At 38.4% G+C, this 18,744-nt stretch overlaps 1 protein-coding gene across 2 annotated transcripts in view; it reads left to right on the forward strand.

Annotated features, from left to right (window-relative positions):
• LOC107569339 (T-box transcription factor 15) overlaps positions 1 to 14,820 on the forward strand; it is a 29,939-nt gene extending 15,119 nt beyond the window's left edge. The window contains exons 5-9 of one of the 2 annotated variants that reach the window (XR_001606885.1): positions 683 to 850; positions 1,558 to 1,622; positions 2,852 to 2,949; positions 6,076 to 8,003; positions 14,809 to 14,820. Coding sequence is in view for 1 of the 2 variants with exons in the window: in XM_016255420.1 (XP_016110906.1) it covers positions 683 to 850; positions 1,558 to 1,622; positions 2,852 to 2,949; positions 6,076 to 6,902 (1,158 nt within the window). In the remaining variant the exon portion in view is untranslated. Of the gene's footprint in view, positions 1 to 682; positions 851 to 1,557; positions 1,623 to 2,851; positions 2,950 to 6,075; positions 8,268 to 14,808 lie in introns of those variants that run through there. The other variant, XM_016255420.1, reaches the window with a different exon arrangement.
• Positions 14,821 to 18,744: the final 3,924 nt, after the last annotated feature.

Below are 18,744 nucleotides of genomic sequence, written 5' to 3' on the forward strand. Positions count from 1 at the left end.
ATATTATATATATGTAAATTATATATTGTGCAATTTTTTCAACTTCAAAACAGCTTTAGTTAGTTGTGTGGTTCAGCATAGTATATCTTTGGCACTCATAACGTTCCTTTTTTGTGCTCAGATATCACCTGCAAATTCCTTTTTGGCCCCAGACAATGTTCTGAATCCTGAATATCTCAGATCTGTGGAATTACAGCAGTGTGGCTTTGAACACTTCCTCTCTGCAGTTGGTCTTCATTGAGCTGGTGTTGTCTGGCCTTAGGCAGCACTGGGCTCCTGGGCTGTGCATTTGGATTGGATAGCTGGAATATTAAATTTACTGTCATCAAGCTGTTTTGCAAAGGCCTCTCTTCTCTTGCCTGACCTCCTCGGTTGCGGTGGACCCAGGAGACGCACACTAACACTGGGAGTAATTAGAAACAGACCAAGGGCCGGAGGGAAGGCTACAGCCTCCATGCTCTGACGCCAACATATCGGTGTGAGATACTCACCCTCGAGTCGGCCTGATTCATATCTAATCAACATGTGTACACACTGTGATACAGCATGTTCTCCTATTGGACCAAGCGGCTTTGATATTCACAGCCTCATTATGCCACAGACATTTAATCCATACAGCTGCAGAAATGTGCTCTTGTGGTTGCGGCGGAGTTGCTGAAGTTATGACTTTCTTTATTTCTAGATCATCCTGCACTCGATGCACAAATATCAGCCCCGTGTCCACGTGATCCGGAAAGACTTCAGCAGCGAGCTCTCTCCAACCAAACCTGTTCCTACTGGGGAAGGAGTAAAGACGTTCAGCTTCCCAGAGACCGTCTTCACCACGGTCACAGCCTACCAGAACCAACAGGTCCATTACTGACTGTCAGTGTACAGCACATAGTTCAGGTGTTAATGAGTCAAAATATATGAAAGTGTCTGAATATGATATTTTCATATACAACTAGGAATGCACTAAAATTCCAGATGAGTTTTTTTTTGTGTTATGGCTGATAAATGATAAATGGTCGATATTAAAATTCTATACATTTTGTCTAAATGATAAACACTAAAAACTAAAATCAATTGTTTTATATTATACAAGTGAATTTAGAGATTACAGCAGTATAACATTCAGTATGAAAAATAGAAATTCATTTAGATTTTTGCCAAAAATCACTTTTAGCAGTGTAAATTATAAGTTATTTTTAAAGATTAAAAAGAGGAAGATTAAAGATTAAAAGAGCATTAGCTAATCTAAATGTAAAAATAGATAAAAAATTATCATGCACATTTATATATATATATATATATATATATATATATATATAGATATATATTATTATTATTTTTTTTTTACTAATAATTGACAGATACCAATAAAAAAAAATCTTTTATATCATGTGGTACCAATATACTGTGAACCCCAAAATAAAACTATATCATGCATCAGTTTCAAAACCCACAAATTGAAAAAAGGCATTTTGATATGTTTATTATTAAAGTGATATGATAAAAGTGTCTGAATGTCAAAGTATTATTAAATGAGTCTGTTTTGGACTTCTTCTCTTGTAACAGATTACCCGTCTAAAGATTGACCGCAACCCATTTGCCAAAGGATTCCGGGACTCAGGGAGAAACAGGTAGATTTTCAGGAAATCTTAGCCTTGCTCCGTATTGTCCATGCTGTGTGCACAAATACACACATATCTCGGCAGTGGCCTTTCAAATGGATATGAACCCCAGGAGATCCCTCCTAATCCCACGTCCCGCTACATTAAAATCACTCCCTCGTTCGGCTGCCAAGAAAGTCTAGTCGATCTGTGATAAAGCAATCTGATTGAGGGCAGCGGAAAGAAAAATGCCTCTCTTTCCTTTTCTTGCTTTTTTAACTCCTTTCCCTCAATCTCACCCACCCTTTCACTCGCCTTTCTTTCCCTCTCGCCGTATTTCCGTGCACTTCATTGCTCTGTCTCTATAAGATGCGAGTCAGAACGGTCATATAATGCAAGAAAGTCTGAGACAGACCCTCAGAACATGAAAGCACGCTTCCATATGGAGAGTATTATCGCCACAGATATTTGAGACATCTTTTTTCATTTTTCAAACAATAGACCGCCTGATTTATGAACTAGCGTTAGATTTTCATTGCAGAAAAATAGAGATGAAAAGATTATTCAGGAGTAAGATATATATATATATATATATATATATTGAAAATGCTTTTGCCCTCACACATATATAAAGTGATAAAACTAATATAAAACTAATGCTAATAAAAGACTTTTTCATACAATAAAACAGTTGATCAGTCACAAAGTAACCACAGTTCCATTTATGCACTGGATCCTTCTCATCCCAGTTTACAAACCGCAGATTAAGTTGCAATGTTAGTTTTCGGCGGAATCAGTTGTGCTTAACCAAGCTATAAATCAGTATTTTAATGTAAATCACAATCAGTGATGTATTATATTAAAGGAAAATATAAGTCTTTCATTTGGTGACCAGTGTTTGGATTCAGTCTCAGCCAGTGCATAAGTGAGTCATTAGAGCGTCTCACTAACAAGCAGAAAGGAGTAGAGAATTACTGCCGCTTAAACTGCGCGGCGAGGGCCGATGCAGGGAGCGCTGCAAAGAGGAGTAAATCACACAGGAAGGGGAGCCATGTACAGAGCACAGATGAAACATCACCCAGATTTATATGCACAGTAAAAACCTGCTCCTTTTTACAGGCTCCAGTTTCCTCAAACTCCCCGTCTCTTTTTTTGCCTTTTTGCCGCTGCCTCATGTGCATAATCTGACTGGCTCACCTGTTTTCTCTGCCATCTCTCGTCTCTTCTTCTGTCTTTCTCTGTCACTGTCCCTCGTGCAGGACTGGGTTGGAGGCAATAATGGAGACGTATGCTTTCTGGAGACCTCCAGTGAGGACTCTGACGTTTGAAGACTTCACAAACATGCAGAAACAGCAAGGTATGCCGAGATGTTTTTAACTTGCCTACTTGAATAACGGAGGCTTTGGATTTCAAAATATTGCTTCATAAATATTTTTTAAAGTTACTGTGTGGCCACAATAATCACATACCACAGTGGATTTATGAATGACACTAAGCCTGTAGGGAGCTCTGCAATGTTTTTGTGTCCAAGAGTGAGGTTGTCTATATGCCTGTTCGAACGATCAAATATTATTTCCCTTCTTCAGCACCTTAAAGGAACAGTTAGCCCTCAAATTAAACCATGTTATAGCTTAATGTGAGAAAGAGTCAAAAAATCATAGTTTAAAGAATTAAATATACATTTAAATTCACATATTCAAAATGTAATAATTATTTTCAGTCTGATCTTTTTGAAAAAGCAATGAATGATTCATTCACTAATCGAACTGATCCTGCTCTCAAGCCAAACTCATTGATTCAATATTCTGGTAAAGATTTTCAGTGAATAACAACATACATTTCAGTCTGTTTCTCAAACAACGTGATCATATGATTTCATATACCACACAAGATGCATAGACCACGTTTATGGTACATTTATGGTACTTTGCATTTGTTTTGAAACAGCATTAGGCTGAATAAATGATGACAGATTGAGTCATTCAAAAGTAAAATTCTTCTTGTGAATTTTGCTAAAACTTTAGCTCAGTCTCTTACTCATAGCTAATGTTATGGCCCAGATGATCAAATGTTGATGTAACTACTTCCCCCCCCCCCCCCGTCATAAGATCAGCGTAATGTGAGCATGGTATTTTGTCTGAGTAGACATCTGTTTGTCATCACAAACTTCACGAAACAGATTAAATGTTAATTAAAGTTCTCGCACGGCTGACAAAACGTTGTGTTCTCTCCCTCCGCCCCTGCCCTCAAGAGCTACATGCAGATCTATTGGAGTAATTAGTTGTTCTCAAAGCACCACTGAAGCCTCTCTCACCCCAGCCTGACAACAGGGGGAAAACATGACATCACCGTGAGGTTTCCTTTCCCTCAGCCAACAGAACAGAACCACGTCGAGCGAACCAGAACTCGGCTGTATTATCGAACGCATATGGAGCTGGCCCAAGCCTCAGCCAAGAGAGTTCTGAATTATTTAGTTTCTTTCCCATTCCGAGCCGCAGAGCAGACTAGATTTTCAAAACAACAAACTGAGTGCTGGCCAACTTCTCATTAATAAAGAAAATGTGATAGATATCCCACTGCTACCATTCAGTTCCAAGTGACTTATTCGCTTAAAGTTCTCGCACGGCTGACAAAACGTTGTGTTCTCTCCCTCCGCCCCTGCCCTCGCAGCCCCAAACTGACTGCCCTCAAGAACTACATGCAGATCTATTGGAGTAATTAGTTGTTCTCAAAGCACCACTGAAGCCTCTCTCACCCCAGCCTGACAACAGGGGGAAAACATGACATCACCGTGAGGTTTCCTTTCCCTCAGCCAACAGAACAGAACCACGTCGAGCGAACCAGAACTCGGCTGTATTATCGAACGCATATGGAGCTGGCCCAAGCCTCAGCCAAGAGAGTTCTGAATTATTTAGTTTCTTTCCCATTCCGAGCCGCAGAGCAGACTAGATTTTCAAAACAACAAACTGAGTGCTGGCCAACTTCTCATTAATAAAGAAAATGTGATAGATATCCCACTGCTACCATTCAGTTCCAAGTGACTTATTCGCTGTACATATGTGCCAGTGAATTTTTCCCTCTATGAACATATGCCCAAATGCTGCCTGTCATACTGAGAGAAGACAGCCAGTGCTCTGTTGACCAGACATGCGTGTTATGAAACTCAAGCCACATTTGCATTCAACATTTGTCACATTATCCCTGAGATGGTTGTAGCTGACAAGACATGTAATGGGCTTTTCACACTGTGCTTAACCTCTGGTTATTGTCTCCTTAAACTCGCTTTCAAACCCAGGTAAACCAATGTCTCACACAGAGGTAACCCCATATTTTGGTGCCAAATGTATACAGTGTGAAACAAAGCTGTGTTAGAATGTAATGGTCAATTGTTTCACAACAAACCACCAATCATAAACTGAACAGCGCTTGTCTTATTAAATATTTATGTGTTGTAAATAGACACAGGAACTTTCATGCACTGTATTTTGTCTCAGTTTTGAGGTGAAGAAGAGAGCATTTTATTTGTATACTTACAGTCCGAAAAGTATATTGAATACAAACTGTACTCAATATAAGCCCAGTTGATATGCAAGAGCGAGACAAGCCATTATTAAAAAGGCTGCATATTGTGTTCCAATAAATCATACTGACACTGCAAATCTGCAAAGAACAACGTTAACCCGCGGTTTACAAATGTACACTTTTAAAAGTATGGAGTCAGCACTTTTTTGTTTTTGAAAGAAGCATTTATTTGAGCAAAATAAAAACTGTAATATTGTCAAATTATTATCATTATTATTATTACAATTTATAATAAATCAATTCTGTTAGTTCAGTTTTTAGAATGGTCAACTGTTAACAGTTTTAATTATAAACCTTTTATTACAGACCAATAATTATAGACCTTAAGGGGAAAAAAACACTAAAAAATTCTGTCATCATTCACTCACCCTCATGTTGTTCCAAAAAATATATTTTGAAGAACTGTTTCTGTCCATACAGTGAAAGTCAGTTGGGTCCAAAATTGGTCCCTACTGACTTTTGGTGTATGGACAAAAAAACACTGACATTTCAAAATATGTTATTTTGTGTTTCACAGAGGAAATAAAACCATGCAGGATTGGAAAAATTCAATCCCTTTAGGAAAGCTCAGCAACTTTTGGAGAATGTAGAATAGCACTGTGGAGATGAGCGCTCCATTAGGGGTTAATTCGTGGCACTTGTTGCCAGGTTTGAACAGGCCTCTCTTGTAACCAGATGAAATGCTCTCCCTAAGGAGCCATGGTGACTGCTCATGGTCCACGGGATGAAATAAGAGATACTCTCTTGGTGTGATTGTTGGACAGTGTGTGTGTTTTCAGAGCTGGCTCTGTCTCACTGTTCTCCTCTTGTGTGTGCACTTATTCTTCATGCATAGGAACGTGTATCCACAGTGTGTCTGGGGTTTGGATATTTCTGAATGTTTGCTGACTCTGTTTTTCAGGAGGGAGCACTGGCACCTCTCCCACTACCTCCAGCACTGGCACTCCATCTCCCTCCGGTGCAACACACCTCCTCTCCCCTTCCTGCTCCCCTCCTACTTTCCATCTGGCGCCCAACACCTTCAATGTGGGCTGCAGGGAGAGCCAGCTGTGTAACCTGGGCTTGTCTGAGTACCCGGCATGTGCCAGGAGCAACATGGCCGCCCTGCAGGGCTACGGAGGACTGGCCGACGGCTCCTACAGCCGCCTCCAGACCACAGGAGGCGCTGTAACCTCTGCCCAGGCTTCCGATTCCTTCCTGCCTCAGAGGACTTCCTCTCTCATCGCTGCTGGAATGCAGGGAGGGGCTCACGCCTCATTGGCTGCTGGTAACGGCAGTGGCGGAGGCAAGATGGATGCATATGGAAGTCAGCTGGCCTCTTTTCCCGCGTCCCAACTGCAGTACGTCATGCAGGCAGGGGCGAGCTGCACCTCTGGGTCATCGGCTTCATCTGGCTCCTCCCCTTCCTCCGCCCACATGTTCTCTGGGAGCCATCATCATGTGCAGCAGAGCACATATAATGCCTTTTCCCTTCACAATCCCTACAACCTGTACGGATACAACTTCCCGGCCTCACCGCGCCTGGCAGCCAGCCCGGAGAAACCCCAGGGTGGCATACTGTGCTCCTCCTCCTCCGCTGGAGCGTTTGCCGAACGTCAGTACCTGTCCAACAGCGGCATGGACAGTATGCACATGATTGGCAACCCTGCCGGCAGCCAACAGGGGGCTGGCAGCTGTGATGGCCGCCAGTATGGCTCCTCTTCACAGATGTCCATGCACATGGTTTGAAGCCATTGAAAATAAACCAAAAACAGATCAAAACACCAAACACGAACAGCTGCTGCAGTATTTTGCTCAGCGTTACTGGGTTTTCAGAGTTTTATCATTCAAAATGTCTGACACATTGGCGTGAGAAGTTTGCCATTGTGATGTTGGTGACAGCAGCTGTTCAGTGTGGACGTATTACACACATGCCTTATCAATCGTCAGACTAAAATGGAGTTGAAGTGTTACTTGCCATCAAAACGAATGGATATACAAGCTAAAAATGACCCTTCCAACTTGACTGTTGTTGTTGCTGACCTTTCGATCTCAACAATGTGCAAAACTGAAGTAAATCAACTGAGGTCTGATTTTTAGAAAATGGATTCTGATGAGGATTCATATTTGGTGCAATAATGACAGAAATAATGGCCCCTTAAATATCCCACAAGAACAAGAGACATCAGCCAGAACATGAACAAAATGCCCTCAAAACTGTGAGCAAATAAGTGTTGTCAGTATTACGTTTTCGTTGTTGATAGTATATGATACTTGTTATGGGTTGTGATGCGATGTTGTAAGCTCACTGACTCTTTCAGAGATGAGGGGTCTCAGGATGGCAAAGTCAAATCCTCCTGTAATAACAGGGTCTCCGTATGGTTCTGACAATCTGTACTGAAATGCTAAACCTTTGCCTATTGGTTTGGAAAAGGCTTAACCATATCCTGAGTGGAACATAACATTTGAGCAATAGTGAATGCACGCAAAGCACATAGGTTTTAAATTGTTGTGTGGATAAATACAATAGGAAAACAAGGTATATGCTTTGGAGTGTTTGTAAATGAATATATTTAAATGCTAAGCAATTATATGGCCAGTGTATGTTGAATTTAAATAGTGTGGGAGTAATGAGCAATAATGTTTTAGGCCTTTAAGACTGTAAATACAAGTGCTGAGCACATAAAGCTCATTAAATAAACATTATAAGTCCTCTGTATGTTTCTTGAAAAAAAAATCAAGCATGTTTAGTTTCTTTTGGTTGTGGCTTTGATATGACATCATGCAGTATACAGTATGATGGATCTCAAATCAGAAATGATCATAGATTTGACCTACACAAACATTTATGTATGTATTTGAATAGTTCAATGATTTTTTAAAAGTTGAACTATACACACAATTTCATACAGAAAGCATGAGGATTTCCAAAAACTTAAGAAAGTCGTTTTTACTAATCAAATGCAATCTATCTCATGCCCTATTATTTTCCCCTCTGTTATAATCATGGGCTTGAGATAAAGAGAAAGCAAAAATTATTATTTGAAAGTCAATGTGTAAAAATAAATGTGTAAAAACAAAAGATTGATCCTGCTGTTCTCTTTGAAATAAAGAAGAAAGAGACGACCATGTGGATCAAATTCATCTTTTTCGCTGTGGTGATGCATATAAATATTCCACCTGTTTAAAGAGAGAGAATGAGGGCAAGAGGGATTGGGGAGAGAGGAATCTGTTAGACGCTGGATGTGGGTAATTTTTACATTTCTGGTTTTAATATGTCTGCTCTTAATACATTTAGAGTATGTATTTATGATCACTTCTCTCATGTCTGGGCTTTGGTCCTCATTATCCTGGCACAGACTTCATTGATTTAAAAGCACAATCAGCATCTATTACATGGATGTCTTCAGAAGTGAGTAATTTTTTTTCTCTTTCTCTCTGTTCCTCTTTATTTTTCTTCTTTCTCAGATCACTTCCCATCAAGTGCTCGGTTCCAGCTATGAAATATCATATCTGAATCATCATCAGAAAGTAAACGGGGCAGAAGACCGTGGAGACATCTCTCTGTATTAGAAACACCTGTTTTTCAAGTGCAGCTCTAGTAATGACTGGATATGCAATCGAAGAGTGCATGATTTCATAATTTGGCACATCTCCATCTATCTGGACATTATTTCTGATAATTATGCACAATTATTTGTCTGGTACTTCAAAACAAAGCTCTGCTAAAATTTCAAATCAACTTGTCCTCTGTAAAAAGGAACCATGGACTCTCACACCCAGAATGGACAGGTAAATTCAGGAAATCTGAATGTTGAAGTGTAAAGGAAAACATTTGAAGTATACTGAATAGATTTCATACATTATTTACCAAACCCACATTGTTGTGTTACAACAAAGATCTACTGTTTTGTTTTCAGGAAATACTCATAGATTCCCTTTTATATTCGTTTTCCTTTCAACATATTTGAATTATTATTTATTAATTAATTTTAGCAAGGCATCTCTCAAAATGCAATATGTAAATTGAAAACTTGCCCATAGATGTATTATGACTACAAACTACATAACAAGGCTCTGCTCACCAAACAGGACTTTGAGTGACAGCTTAGAGTGTCAGATCTGTTTACAATGATTGATCTTTTCTGGGGATCCAGATTTTAACCTTTAACAAAATGCTATGCCGTCCCATCAGTCTGAGCAAAACCAGAACGCATGCAGACACTTCCGTCCTAGAAGAATAAAAAAAAAAAACAATGAGAAAATCGGAAGTGTTTCTTCTGACAATCCACACAGCTGGTTTAAAGTATGGCTATGTAAGATAAGATTTCTGGTAAACTATTGCCATCTTGTGTTTCTCTTCCACATGATTCTACCAGCACTGAACTTGTTGTTTGAGTAAATAACTCAGAATTCCTATTGAATGCAACGGTACAAGTCAATTGCTCAGATTACGTTTCCATTGTATGTACTTTCCCCTTTCTTTTTCTATTTCCAATTTTCAATTGTTTTCTAACCGTAAATTTTTACATGAATATTGACGAAAGGTTTATCTAATCAGAATTTATTGTTTGACGCTTACAGGATCTCCAGCGAATCCCTCCACCACAGTACGAGTGATTAGAATCTAATTTCAGATTGTCAGATTTAAAACCAGTCAAATTACTCTGTTTGTACACGTACCTGAGTTTTACGCACTCATGCATTATGTGACGTATGCAATTAGAGAGTCAACAGAGCAAGAGATGTTTTCCGTGACTGTGCTGCTTTCACTTAAAATATGGTAGTTAAGTGCTTTTTTTTTTGCAAGATGTCTTCTGAGTTTTCTTAAGTCTAAGTTTAAACCCAGCTCAAGCGTCCAGCGTTATGGTATGTTTTTGCTGGTGGCTTAATTTGACTGTTTCATAATAACTCCCCATGTAGCTACATGACACATTATTGTCAACTCTGACATTTTAAAGAAATTTAAAGCCATATGTAGTCATATTTATTATAAAACAATGTTTCTTAACTTAATGTATCACGCTAAAGGCCCAGATTTAAAATGCACAGGAATTTGACATGTTTTTAACAGATGCTAACATTATACATGTGTAGCATTTTAAAACTGATCTAAACCATTAATAGTTTCTTATATTTAAAAGCCATAGACATGCAGGTCAAAGGGAAGTGTTTGAACCTTTTTACTTGAGGGAGGAAAAGAGATGTTGGAGATGCCAACACCCTCTCAAAGCAAGTGGTTCTGATGAAACGATAAGTCCAGATGGAAACAGCTGAGCCCAGGGCCAGACCCCTTTTCCTGTGGCTCAGTACCTGTGGAGTACAGAGATCCCCCACTGAGGCACTTCCTCCTCTAATGAGAGAAGTCCGGCCTGGACTGGTCCCATGGATCTTGCTAGTGACCTTGCTGAAGCATGCACTGAATCAAGCATCCCCAAAACCAGACGTGAGATAAGAAGAGTGTGGCTGAAACCTCAAACTCTGTCAAAACACATAACTTTTAGAAATCGGCTCTCTGGTGTGCGTTTCCCAAAGCATCCTTAGTCATCTATGGTCGCAAGTTCTGTTGTTACCAACATAGTTCAGTGATTCTGGTGGTGGTTGAGGAGAGACCCGCCCCCCCACATGATTGTAAAGCACTTTGGGTGTACAACAATACACAATAAAGCGCTATATAAATGCATCATTCATTCATTCATTCATTCATAGTTCCAATGAACATTTGAAAACAGTGTTGCAATGTTATGTGGTTAGAACTAAAGCTCTTGATCTGTGGTTAGAAGTTTATATATAAACATTATGTAGAAAATGTTTCTATAGTTTATCAAGTGTTGTGTTTGAAGAGTGTAAATGTGCACTAGTACACAGGGTGAACCATGGAGTATGACATATGTGGAAAGAAACCAATGGCTAAATCAACCATCTAGAAAGCAAACAACAGAGAACAATTGCAAAGTAGTTCTCATATGCCATGTACATTATTTACAGCAGTAATCTGACATTAATCTCGAACCAATTAATTAACACAAGTTATTACTCCCCCATCTGTGTGAGGATGTCATTAACAACAGTTCTGTTAGAGTGCTGGAGTGATGGCGAATTTTTTGTAGGCCAACCCAGGAAGTTCACATCACCCTTTTTTTCTTTTTCAGTTGGCTTTTTGATTATTGCAGAAAATAAGCTCTGTGACCAACAAACGTTTATGATTCTTACATGTTTCATTCATCACAGCTTTTAAGAAATGTTAAGCCTAAAAACAGTCACCAGAAGTAAAAAAACAAAAAAACAAAACACCACTACACCAAAGTCATATGACTTTACCACCATTAGGCTTCCAAAAATATTTCAGTCTTTCCCCTGAAAATCTGAATTGGAATAGTTTTCAAATGTGAGACTATAAACACAACGAGGCTGTAATAGCAGACTAATGAGTAGATGAGTTTACGTGTTCGGCATGATGTTGTTTAATGTCGTCAACAAACTCTGTAGGCACATTGGGCCACTTGTTCGCAACCAGTTTTTCAAGACTGGTGAAAAGGACAAAAATGTATTTTATGTCATAGAATAAAAGTGAAAATATCTAGAGCTTGTGTAAGCCACAGACCTTTTTTTAGTCATTTAACCAAGAAACCCAGGGACCATCTGTGCCTTGCCTGTACTGTATGAGCAGTAGGCTTATTCATCCACTTGAAAACATAGACCTTTATGTAGACTGAATCAATCTTAAATTGTTAACTTAAATTGTTAGCTCATAAAGGTGTTCAGCATTATTCAAAAATAGAGGGTGCCACTGCCCTCCCAAGCTCAACAGCTTGTAAATCTGTGGTGAAAAATGGGCAGATATGAGACTGCCCCGCTTGTTAAAATCATCAGACTGTTAAAATTAAAACATTTCTAAGAAACACATGAGATCCCTGAGTTCAACAAAGCAGTCATTGAAAAATTTGCTTAAAAATGAAACAACTTTGTGCCAAATTCTTAAATAAATCACCAACCAATTAGTGTAAGTATAAATCCTTTAGTTTAAGAGTGCTCTTGTGCATAGCCTGTAAATGAATATGAATATAAATAACATATCTACATTCCAGAAAGGGAAACTATTGCAAAAGAATAACCAATAAAAGACAATAAGGATAATAATACAAATGAAATAAAAATAGCCTAAACAGTTTGTTACTTGGTTAATTGTTCTGTGAATTGACATAGCTTTGTTTTCCTCTCCTGAATTTTTAGGACCTTGATATAGAAAAACAGGTATCCATCACTACAGAGCTTTGTTTTTACTGAAGGGGTAGTTCAGGCAATGTAAATTCCGTCATCATTTACTCACCGACATAAGATATTTTAAAGGATGTTTGAACTGTCCATAAAAGACAATGATTCAGTGTCGTTTTGGACCCTGTCTTGAACAGTCAACACATTCTTCAAAATATCTTTATTCAAAACAGACACAGCATAACTAAACAGTGGAAAAGACACCCTGGTCAATGTAGCTAGGTAGAGCGATATTGCTTGCTATTATTAATGATCGTTTTACTGGAGCAATAAATATGTTTGTAATGTTTACTGTAATTGTGATTGACTAGACATTGCCTTTGTGAAATTATATTGCAAGGCTAAAGTATTTATAGTGTAAAGTATTGACCTGTAGAAATTGTTTTGGGTGCATTATCAGTGCGGCGACAATTGAGTAAATCGTGCCATAAATAATATAGGCCTGTAAAAACACCACGCAGCTTTAGGCACACTTTTATCCTCTCTATAAACCAATGTGCCTCCTCAATCCTCGACTATGCCTCTGCGCCTCATTCTGCAGTTCGATTTGTTCCGCTCATTATTTTCACAGGAAGTTTGTTTAACGGTCGATAGATGGACAGCATGAACAGCCATCATTCAAGCTACTTGAAAATGCAGAGCTAATCCAGAGCCCCCCCAACAGTTAAATATTCTGGGAAATATTCTGCCAACACACATGCGTACAATAAATCACCTTTATAATGCTTGTCACATAAAATGTTACTATGATGGCTGGCTTAAGATTGTGTTTGTAGAGTAGGCCATGCCAGGGCCTCGCCATCTATGTTAGCCGCTCATCAATCTATGTGTCGAGGCATGTAGATATGTGTTGGGTGCGTGTCTGAATGCAGGTTTGACGAACAGCCGCTGCATTCTCCTCCACCCCTCACCTGGGCCATCGGTTTCATGGAAATTTCAAGCCAGCCTTTCCAAACAGCTCCATGTTAATCACCTTTCAAAGCGGTTAGTTGGGTAAAAATGGCATTCTAATATGGTCACAAAACGCTATTGTCGCACAGCTAATCCATAGTAGCAGGCCTTGTGAAAACTTTCTGGCAGTGCAGGCCTACAGGCTTCATTGCTTTACCTTTATTTCGCTCTACCGGTGGCATTTGGCATCAGCACACCCTTTTAGACCTCAAACCTGGGGTGTTTTTGTGCGTAATGGCACTTTTATTCCCTGATTGCAAGATAAATCTCCTGTAAGTCCATGAAATGTATGCAGTTGTTAGGGTGCGCAATTGCTACATGAAAATACCTCTGTGCCTGTGTGTGTTCCTGTGCCCTTATGTTTGGCAAACCATGTGCCTCTGTAATTCAGGATAGTTTGCGTTTAACCCTTTAACACCTCGTTCACCACAGCAGCGAGCAGGAGGATGACTGGAATTAGTGACCAGCTTTTGTTCACAGTCTCACAGGCTTTTAAAGGAAACAATAAACGTTATAGCTAGATTAGCATCCTTATGTTACACTTTTGGTCTGGAAAGCAGGTGCTGAAAGAGGTTGGTTTTCCATTGTAGATTCAATTTTGAATGTAATAATTGAGATGAAGCACTCCATTATAGTCACTTAAACTATTCAGTGCATGTGGATGTCCGCTAATATGTTTTACTGGCAAGTGAACTAGAGTTTGAAAGAGGAAACAAATCTTAATATAGGAATGGCATGAAGTTTAAGTTCATATGTCCCAGAACAACTGTACCCTGGACCCTTTTTTCCATCTCTGTGACCACACTCCCTCCTCCCAAGCCTTCTTCAGACAGAGGGTTTGCTCGGTAATCCCAAACACCTGCTCCGTACAAAGGAATGCCAAGTTAAATTTACTGCAGTAAGGAGAGCCCCAGTGAGAGATGGTCTTTTAATTGAAGGGACTTCTCTCTTCCACTAAAACAAACACTTACTTTTATTCAGTTATTACTGCCTGTGCGTGTTCAAAATGCTTGTTTCTGAGCTGGTGTTGGGTATACACAACGCTAATGGAAAGCAAACGGAGTAGTATTTATTATTAATAAATGCTTCAGAAGGGTTTTACTTTGTTAGTTCATGTTAGCTTATGTTAACAAATGGAACCTTATTGTAAAGTCTTTCCATTAAAAGAAACTATGGAAACTGCAGCCAGTTGTTGTAATAGCGTTGTTAACAGCGGCTCATTTATTTTGACTGCATTGAACCATTTCACTTTTGAAAATGTACATTAACCTTTCATCTTTGTTAATCAGCATCATTCTGATAAATTTCTGTAGTATTAATTAAAACAATACTTAAGACCTTAGTCTGCATAAGAAAAATGGTATGTAACCATGATAATTGTTATATGTTTGAAATCATGTTGATGTGGGAAAATACATATTTATGAAAGAAATGTGTGTGACCCTGTAACTGTACCCCTTCAGTTTTGTTCGCAAAAAACAAAAAACAAAAAAAAACCTAGGAAATAATAAATAACAATCATATTTCAGTTGTTCATATAACTCTCAACATATTTGATGTTATAGTCACACCTATAAGTAATAATCAGATTTTGGAGGCTAAGCAAATCATTTAACCCAGAATAATTTGGAATATAATAGTATAATATAACTAAAAGTAATGTACAATTCACTGTACAATCTGCCTGTTGCATTTTTGTTTTATATTGTTGAGAAGTGGTAAAGTTTAGGGTAGAGTTGATATTTTGGACTCCGTAATAACTATACAAATATATTTATGGTATAAATATAATGCATTATTTGTAAAAAATGTTTTTAAATTTCTAAAGCTGTACTTGTGTTTTTTTTTATATATATATATAGCTGTCAGTATGTCCATATTGTAAAAACTCTAGAAGGCGCCGGCTGATGGGTCATTAACATAAACTGATGATATTCACAGTGTTAAATTACTTGCCACAAGCTGATTGGTTCATGTTGCATGCGCACCAGTGAGCTTGCTGCTTTACATTAAATGGCTGGTTAGCATTCATTAGAGCGGTTCGCAGCAAGGCAAGGCAAGGCAAGGCAAGTTTATTTGTATAGCACATTTCATACACAATGGTAATTCAAAGTGCTTTACATAAAATAAAATAAAAACAATAATCACAACAATAAAAACAAGGAATTTAAAAACTTTGAAAAAAAAAATTGATTTAAGAGGTTTAAAATGAATTTAAGAAGACGATTATACATATAATATAGTGCAATCAGTTCGGACATCGCACAGTGCTCATTCAATAAATGCACAGCTAAACAGATGAGTTTTGAGTCTGCATTTAATTGTGACTAATGTTTTAGCACATCTGATCTCTTCTGGAAGCTGATTCCAACTGCGGGTGGCATGATAACTAAAAGCACATTCCCCTTGTTTTGTGTGAACCCTCGGTATTTCTAACTGACTCGATCCTAATGATCTGAGTGGTCTGTTAGGTTTATATTCAGTGAGCATATCTGCTATATATTTAGGTCCTAGGCCATTGAGTGATTTATAAACGAGTAAAAGTACTTTAAAATCAATCCTAAATATAACTGGAAGCCAGTGTAAGGACCTGAGGACTGGTGTAATATGCTCAGATTTTCTGGTTCTAGTCAGAATTCTGGCAGCAGCGTTCTGGATGAGCTGCAGCTGTCTAATGGTCTTGCTTTTATAGTTCCTCTGAAATCCTCCACCTTCCGCAGCTCCACCTGTATAGATGCTAGGGGTTATAATATTCAACTTGTGAAGCAGTATGTCTTAAATACTCACAGCACCATATCTGCGTATGTTTTGGCAGTAGCAAGTTCTTGTACTTGATTTACAGCAGCAGCAGCAGCAATAATGTACAACAACAGCAATAACCAACAGCAGCGTAGCAGATCTATTCCACCAAGACCAAATACATTGACATTGACATATCCATTACAATGCTAAAATCTTCTGAGAGTTGTCATGATAGAATTAAAACTGTAGAGTGGTACTTTTTATGTGGTACTATTTTTCACCTTTTACCCCAAGGATCAACTAAGGATCAACTTCAATTCTGCACTGTTCTCTTACAAACCATTTGAACCACTAAAAAAGTAAGTTTTCATGTAGAGACTGTGTCTAGCTCAGTCTACGTATTTGTGGTGTGTATCTGCATGCTGTCCAGATTTTCACTGCCGTGCCTCAGTCCTAATCCATTTAAAGCCAATTACAAGGCTATTACAGCAATCACCCTCCCAAAAATGACAATGGAGTTGGTGTGGTAGAGAATGAGAACAATGGCAGCCATTTGCCCTAGAGCTGGTCTGTCCAGCCTCTGCAAAACCAGCTTTGTGTTGGCGGGATGTCTCGATTCCCACAGGTGATGATGGATACAATTAGCGTTGAGCTTAGACAAGAGTATTTAGGTTTTGACTGACATCATCTGAGCCTGGAGTGTTAGTTTAAGTCTTTTGAGCTAAGCATTTTGGGTCCATTTTCAGGTCTGGTGGCTGCTTTCCGACAGATTTTAACATTTTAACTAGATTATTTTAGACTTGAGAATGATATGAGATGTGCGGCCTGGGTTTATGAGTCTACCTCACTGAGTTGTACCTATATGAATACAAATAAATCACATTTTCCACTTTTTATTGTTCTGTTACTGTTAGATTTTATTGATTGCATGCTAAAAGTGTATAAAGCAGGTATTTGCTGATGTTTTAAATACACTTTTCTGCTCCATGAATTGTCAAGGCTTCTTACAATGAAACATGGCTTGATGTATAGTCCTTGTTAAGAGATCAGGAACTGGTTTATTATTGTATGTTTGTCAGGACATGATTGAGAAAGAGAGAAAGATGCAGGCAGGAAGTTTGTGTGTGAGTATGTGACCTTTGCACGTGTGTTGTGGCAAGATGTGTGTGCATTTGTCATACATATGGTACACACACAACACCGGGCATTCACAGCATCACACAGCACACATTTATTTAATTAGGCAGGAAGCAGCCCCTGTGACATTCTCTTGCTTATTTATGATGTGTCGCGTCCAATGCAGAGGCCAAAGAACTGATGAGGTGGAAGCCCCCATTTTAGAGTTTGTTACAAATTTATTCCAAGCCATAATTCTTCATAGCATTTATGTCCCACTTTAACTTGAAGGAAGCTGCAATTAGTCCAGTCTCTAGACTACCTCTGCGTGAGAGGAAATACAGTTTCTCTGTAAAGTCTGTCCACAGAAACAAAATGGCTCTGTTGGATTCTTGTTTATTTCATTGCATATATTGTCAATGCATGCTTTTTTTTTTAAATTAATTTTCGATTTTTCCAAGGCTTTGCTTGCTCAGTTCTTTGGCTTCTACATTGGATGTGACATGTCACAAATAAGCAGAAAAATGTCACTTGGGCTGCCTAATTAAAAATATTTTAATATATTTATTTTAATTTTATTTATCATTAATAATACATTTTTACACACACAGGCTCATACACATATATACACACTCACCAAGGCTGCATTTATTTGATCAAAAATATAGTAAACCAGTAATATTTTACAATATATTTTATTACTGCAATTTAAAACAATATATATATTTATATTTTAAAATGTAATTTATTCCTGTGATGCAAAGCTGAATTTTCAGCAGGCATTACAAGCGTATATATATTTGCATATACATTCTTAAAAATAAAGGTGCTTCACGATGCCATAGAAGAACCTTTTTGTCTAAAAGGTTCCATAAAGAACCTTTAACACCTGAAGAACCTTTCTGTTTCACAAAAGGTTCTTTGTGGCGAAAGAAGGTTCTTCAGATTACAAAAAGGTAAGAAAGAGATGGTTCTTTAAAGAACCTTTGACTGAATGGTTCTTTGTGGAACCAAAAATGGTTCTTCTATGGCATCGCTGTGAAGAACCTTTTGAAGCACCTTTATTTTTAAGAGTGTATGTATTTCTGATTTGCTTAACGTATACTGCATGAGGGTGGCTGTGATTGGTGTCGGTGATCATTCTCAAGTGGTCAGCACTGCTGATGTTTTATCAGTCAGTGGTTAGCAGTCAAGAAACAGGATTGGGAGGTCACATACGCGGGACACATAAATTAAGCCCAATATACAGGACTTCCTGGCTAATACGGGACGGTTGGCAACCCTATTCTAATATGATGATTTGGAGCTCAAGAAACATTGCTTATTGTTTTCAATGTTCAAAACAGGTGTGCTGCTTAATAATGGTTGTGGAAACCATAATACTTTTGTTTCAGGTTTCTTTGATTAATAGACATTTAGAAAGAACGGTGTTTATTTGAAATAGAGGTCTTTTAACATTGTAAATGTATTTTGCTGATGTCAGTCTATATATTGCTTTTCAATTTAG

Source organism: Sinocyclocheilus grahami, unplaced genomic scaffold, assembly GCF_001515645.1.
Source record: "Sinocyclocheilus grahami isolate Dianchi unplaced genomic scaffold, SAMN03320097.WGS_v1.1 scaffold28.1, whole genome shotgun sequence".
Lineage (NCBI taxonomy): Eukaryota > Metazoa > Chordata > Actinopteri > Cypriniformes > Cyprinidae > Sinocyclocheilus > Sinocyclocheilus grahami.